This window comes from Lineus longissimus, chromosome 8 (assembly GCF_910592395.1).
Source record: "Lineus longissimus chromosome 8, tnLinLong1.2, whole genome shotgun sequence".
NCBI classification, from domain to species: Eukaryota; Metazoa; Nemertea; class Pilidiophora; order Heteronemertea; family Lineidae; genus Lineus; species Lineus longissimus.
Window position 1 is genome coordinate 241,782 of NC_088315.1, and position 5,561 is coordinate 247,342.

At 41.6% G+C, this 5,561-nt stretch overlaps 1 protein-coding gene across 4 annotated transcripts in view; it reads right to left on the minus strand.

Annotated features, from left to right (window-relative positions):
* LOC135492052 (potassium voltage-gated channel protein Shaker-like) overlaps positions 1 to 5,561 on the minus strand; it is a 55,228-nt gene that overhangs the window by 38,576 nt on the left and 11,091 nt on the right. For all 4 annotated transcript variants that reach the window (XM_064778175.1, XM_064778172.1, XM_064778176.1 and 1 more), the window contains one exon: positions 1,670 to 4,535. In XM_064778175.1, the coding sequence (XP_064634245.1) occupies positions 3,101 to 4,535 (1,435 nt within the window). In that variant the 3' untranslated portion in view covers positions 1,670 to 3,100. The remainder of the gene's footprint in view (positions 1 to 1,669; positions 4,536 to 5,561) is intronic.

A 5,561-nucleotide genomic window follows, 5' to 3' on the forward strand; every position in this document is an offset into this window, starting at 1 on the left:
CCTAAGGTGCATGATATTGTATAGAATTGGTATAAGCTTTTCCTGGATGCAACCTGTAGCCTGGGGGTAATTGTAATTATAGCAACATATGACAAGCCATACGTTAGGGGGTGGAATCAATGACTAAGAATTTACACGGAATGTAAGTGCAACAAGTGCTGAGACGAGAGCTGGTGGCCTTTTGGTTTGGGTTATCTGTTTACTTGACCAGTGGGAAGGTGTCAAATCTATCAATTCCCAGGTGGACTATTGAACCCACGGCTCCTGCCCTATTCCCTCCTCACCATACACACCCCGCTAGACCAGACCTTTTTCAACACCAACAAACATTTTGCGCCAAGCACCAATAACGAATAAGATTAGTGCTGCATCAAGTCAATGCATTCTCAATGAGAAGAAAACCAATTGCACAAATTGCTCAACACTCCCAATATCATCGTGGTCACAACCATCCCACTTCTAATTTGCCTCCACCAATTACAGTAGTTTCCCATTATTTCATGGCTTTTCATACTTCATCATTGGAATCATACATTTGTAGCTTCGACAGCAGAATTGCATAAATGCATTATTCCCGCAAACACAATGAGATGATTGAGGCAATTACCACTATTTGTAATGTGTAATTACAGCAAAATACACACAGTTGAGGCTGTTTATTTCAGCTTGTAAATGGTGGCAAGCAATTAGGTGGATGGTGCATTTGCAAATTCTCAAAGGAAAAGGCATAAGGTCGGATACATTGTAGTGTTTCATATCATAAGCTTGAGATGTGAAAAGTGTTGACATTGTTCTGACCTGAGGCCTTTGTGGTTTTACTGACCAGTGTCTCTCCTTTCAGAGAAAACTCCAAATTGGTCCTTCTTCTTCAGATTCATTTATACAGTAACCTAAAATGGATGTATGTAACCATATTATCACATAACATGCAATAATGAAGTGCAGGGAATGACTGTTGACCTCATTCTGCCACCACCAGCATCATCATCATCATTATTTGAACTCACAATACACATAGCACATAATAGCAGCAATTTGCAATGCCATCAAATCCAACAATTACAGTACAATGTTATTTACAGCAAAGTCAAGCATTGCAGTAACTTCAGTAAGCATACGGTTGGCGAAATGTCCCTGGCAACTGCATTTATAGCAAAGGGCAATAGTAAGGAAGCAAACAACAAACATGATGACACTGCATACTTGGACCTTACGCAAGATCAGTCCACTGCAAGTGGAATAGCACATAAGTTAGAAGATGATAACAGCAACTGAAAATGAAAGGTGGCACAAGATGAGAGAGAGATAAAGCCACTACAAAGGGCATCTGAAAGACAAGAATTGCATATTCTGAAATGGAAAATGAACTTCCAAGAAGGTGAAGGTATCTAGACGGGGGTTTTCGCTGTGATTACTATCGCACTGCAAACATAGAAAGTATTTATACTGCATTATAAAACACATGATGAAGCACTCAAGTTTTACCCGACAACAAATCATTTTAAAGTGTTGATACAAATCCTCCATGTCCCTGAAGAACTCATTGCAAGAGCAACTTTCCACCTCACCCCAACTTAATTCATATTATTTACAAGAATTCACCACGAAAGAAGGCTTTCCAAGAGGAAGCCCACCAACGAACACTTAAGATGTAGAAGACGATACTCACCAGCTCTGGATCATCTTGGCATTGTTCACGTAAGTTAATCCATATCTGGTTGAATTGAGCTTTAGATAGTAACACACTTCTGGTAATTCCAAATCCAAGAATCCTCACCGTCGGCAAACTGGCTTAAATCCGATGAGACGATTGCTCGCATCATCACAGTTGTCTTTGACTGTTGCTACTTCCATGTGGGCACTCGAAGGAGATGAGACTGACCACACTAGACAACTTGTACCGATTCCACATCACAAGATCAGATGCAGTTTGAAGAAGTCTGATCCAAGAAAGCGAAATGCGTCTTTGCTGAAGCCATCTGTCTGATATCCTCCGTAAAGATTTGTTTGTTTGCATAAGAAATTGAAAGTAAGATGATTTCAACGCTGGTTCAGAGAGAAAGATGAAGGGCCATAACTACCAAGAATTCCTTGTTCACCACCACGACCATCATACCTGGGTTTATAACGGATATTTACAACAAACAAGAGAGAAGGTCTGCATATACTTCGTGTCACCATCAATACTCTGCGTCACAGAAACTTGAGCAATAATTTTAAATCACAGATGGGATAAGATATTGATAGAGATCTGCCATAATAAGTATGGAAAGTAACAATCCTGGGGTGATGGTTCATCAAGGAATGCACACCAGCTCAGTAACACCTTCCACGCTGCAGCAAAATACCCAGCTAGGGAAATCGTAACTTTGCAAACTTAGATGAAAGTTTGTCCTTCAGCCAACGTCCCAGTATGTGCTTTCAGAGTCCATATTGATTGAGGTGTTGGAAGTTTCTTGAGTTTCCCTGTGGGTCCTTGCAAGCACACCTGTCATTGGATGCACCGGGAGGGCACTGGCAGGCTGGCGACAAGTCAGATCCACACATCTATGGAATATCAGCATAACGTAAAGAAGCCGAATGGTATCTCAAATTCACATATTTGAAAAACATTCCACTGGCAATCTAAAACGCGAGCAATGTTCTACAACAACTCCCTTGAACTAGGAGAAGGACTCGTAAACTGACTTACACTGGAGAAGGTTGAAGCAGAAGTTTGATCCATACAAGAAACTTGGAGAAGCTAAAAGGTCATGCTGTATGATAATATGGGTAAAGGTGACAAAGCACTTGGTATTGTAATAAACGGCTACTTTGCCATGACTAGAATTGGCCTTCTTAAGACGTTACTCAAGAGGTATATATGAGGAAGTTCTGTTGTGAATGAGCATTCACATAAGGCAGCTTTTTGATTTTACTGGCTTTTAAATCTGTAATACTTCATTTTGATTATACATTTTCTCTTCCTCCCTTTACCTATAGAGTGGTGCCTTTGAGGAAACTTGCACTCCATCTTAAAAATATCATTAACAAAATATAAAACAAACTTGGAAGTCTCCAGCAGGTAGTGATTAGTTTGAATAAGATGTTGTAGCCAGTTTCATACGTCAGTCTCTATACTGACATTATTAACGTTGATTGGATTATTCTTGGTAGCATGGTTTAGTTTGGATGTCCTATCAGTGTTAAGCATAATACCCTCTTCCATCTCCATTATATCTGACATGCTGCCAGACGAGGTAGAGCCTTTCTTGCCAAAGTTAGGGCAGGTTTGAACGTGAACATAGCTCTGTTTCTCATCATTGTCCGTTTCCCGATGATAAAAGTAGTTGAAATTCGACACAATAACTGGTACAGGCAATGCGATTGTGAGCACACCAGCTATAGCACAGAGGGATCCAACAAGTTTACCCCAAACACCAATGGGGCGCATGTCACCGTATCCCACAGTAGTCATGGTAACAACAGCCCACCAAAATGCATCCGGTATGCTTTTGAAATGCGACTCTTCCGAGTCTGCTTCAGCAAAGTACACTGCACTCGAGAATAAAATCACTCCGATGAACAGGAAGAAGATGAGCAAGCCAAGCTCTCGCATACTAGCTTTCAGCGTCTGTCCTAAGATCTGCAATCCTTTAGAATGTCTTGATAACTTGAATATTCTAAACACCCTCACTAACCTAATCACCCTAAGAATTGCTAGAGACATAGCCTGGTTGTTGCTTTTGCTATCATCAGCGATGACCGTGCCAAGGGTAATGAAATAGGGAATGATGGCCACAATGTCAATGAGGTTCATGATGTTTTTGAAGAAGCCGAGCTTTCCGGGGCAGGAAGCGAACCTAATTAACAGTTCACCAGTAAACCATATTATGCAGGCCGTCTCTATACAGAAGAATGGTTCGTTGAATTTCGGTATATCATCCTCTTCGAGAGATTCGTCTCCGTGTTCTGTGACATTCACTACGCGGTAGTGTTTGAATTCTGGTAATGTTTCCAAGCAAAATATGACAATTGACAACAAAATGACTAATACTGAAAAGATGGCAATGATGCGAGCTGCCATTGAGCTCTCTGGATATTCAAATAACAACCACACGCGCCGCTGGAATTCATTTTCAGGTAGCACTTTTTCTTCCTCCTTGATGAACCCTTCATCCTCACGGTACTTTTCTATTGCATCCTCGCCAAGTTCATAAAACTTTATTTCCTCTGAGAATACATCCAGTGGCACATTCACGGGTCGTCGTAGACGGCCGCCACTCTGATAATAATATAAAATTGCATCGAAACTTGGTCGGTTACGGTCGAAGAAATATTCGTTCCGAAGAGCATCATAGTAACTATTTCTCTTCACCGGATCCCCTAGAAGTGTCTCGGGGAACTGGTTGAGAGTTTTCAGCTGTGTCTCGAACCGTAATCCACTGACGTTGACAACAACCCTTTCACAGGAATCATACTCCCCCTGCAAAAGGCCTCGCTCCTCCCCGCCATGCAGGTCGTCAGTGATAGGATCTGTCAGTTTGGGAAACGACCTGGAATTTGGAAGATTAGTATTACAGTCTCTATCTCGGTCTCTATTACTGAAATTAGAGCGTTGGTTGCCTCTATAGGGTGGTCCTCCGGGCCCCCCATTCCCCTCCAACCCTGCCATTGCTACCTCCATCTTTATTGACTTGAACTGTGGTCGAAGAACGGGGGTAAACCCCCACTTCTCAATGAACTCTAATCTCGAAATTTTGGTAATCTTTCAAAGCAATATGGCGGACAAAATCATTAAAATGTCGATTGCCCGGGTGGTTTGCTGCACATTGAAGTCTCCCATTCAAAAGTTTAGATCAAGAGGAATCCGTAGCAAAAAGGGAAGTCGAAATGCACTGTTCCCGAAAGTCCTACAGGCGGCATGAAATTTGTACACCCGAGAGCAGACATCTTTTCCTACTCGGTTGTGTCAATGCTAATTGGAAATTTGCGTATGAATAAGTACGTAAACAAATGTCCAGCTGATCGACATAAAAGGCTGCTTTTGATTGGAAGACTTCAGAATAGGGAGAGAGCAGTGTAGCGCAAATTCCCCCGTGAAATGTGATTGGGGGTAAAAGTAATGTCAATTATCATGTTCATTGTACTCTGAAATACAATTAGACACAGAACAAACAGCGTGGCATGCCTTGTTAGCAAGGAACTCGGCATCTTCTTGTCAACATAAGCAAATGAGGTCAGCCAATGGCCGCTTGGCTATCATTTTCAGCTTGGAAAGAAGTAGTGCTAATTGGTTCTGAGACGGTAATGAGGTCGAACTACTTCGTCAAGTAAAAATGGTGTTACCATCCAGATTAGGGGTATTCTGTACAAATTGTAGTTAAATTTCTTTTAAACAATTTAAGACAATATCAAATAACATCAAATTCAGGAGAAATTGGCTTTGATTTATATTTTTCATCGACCGCAGGTGCACGCTGGCGGAAGAATATCTCACCACAGTCTCAATTGTCCGATCCCATTTTCCCGATATTCCCCGCTGTACATTTGTATACGATCCATTGCGGCGAATCGAGGTA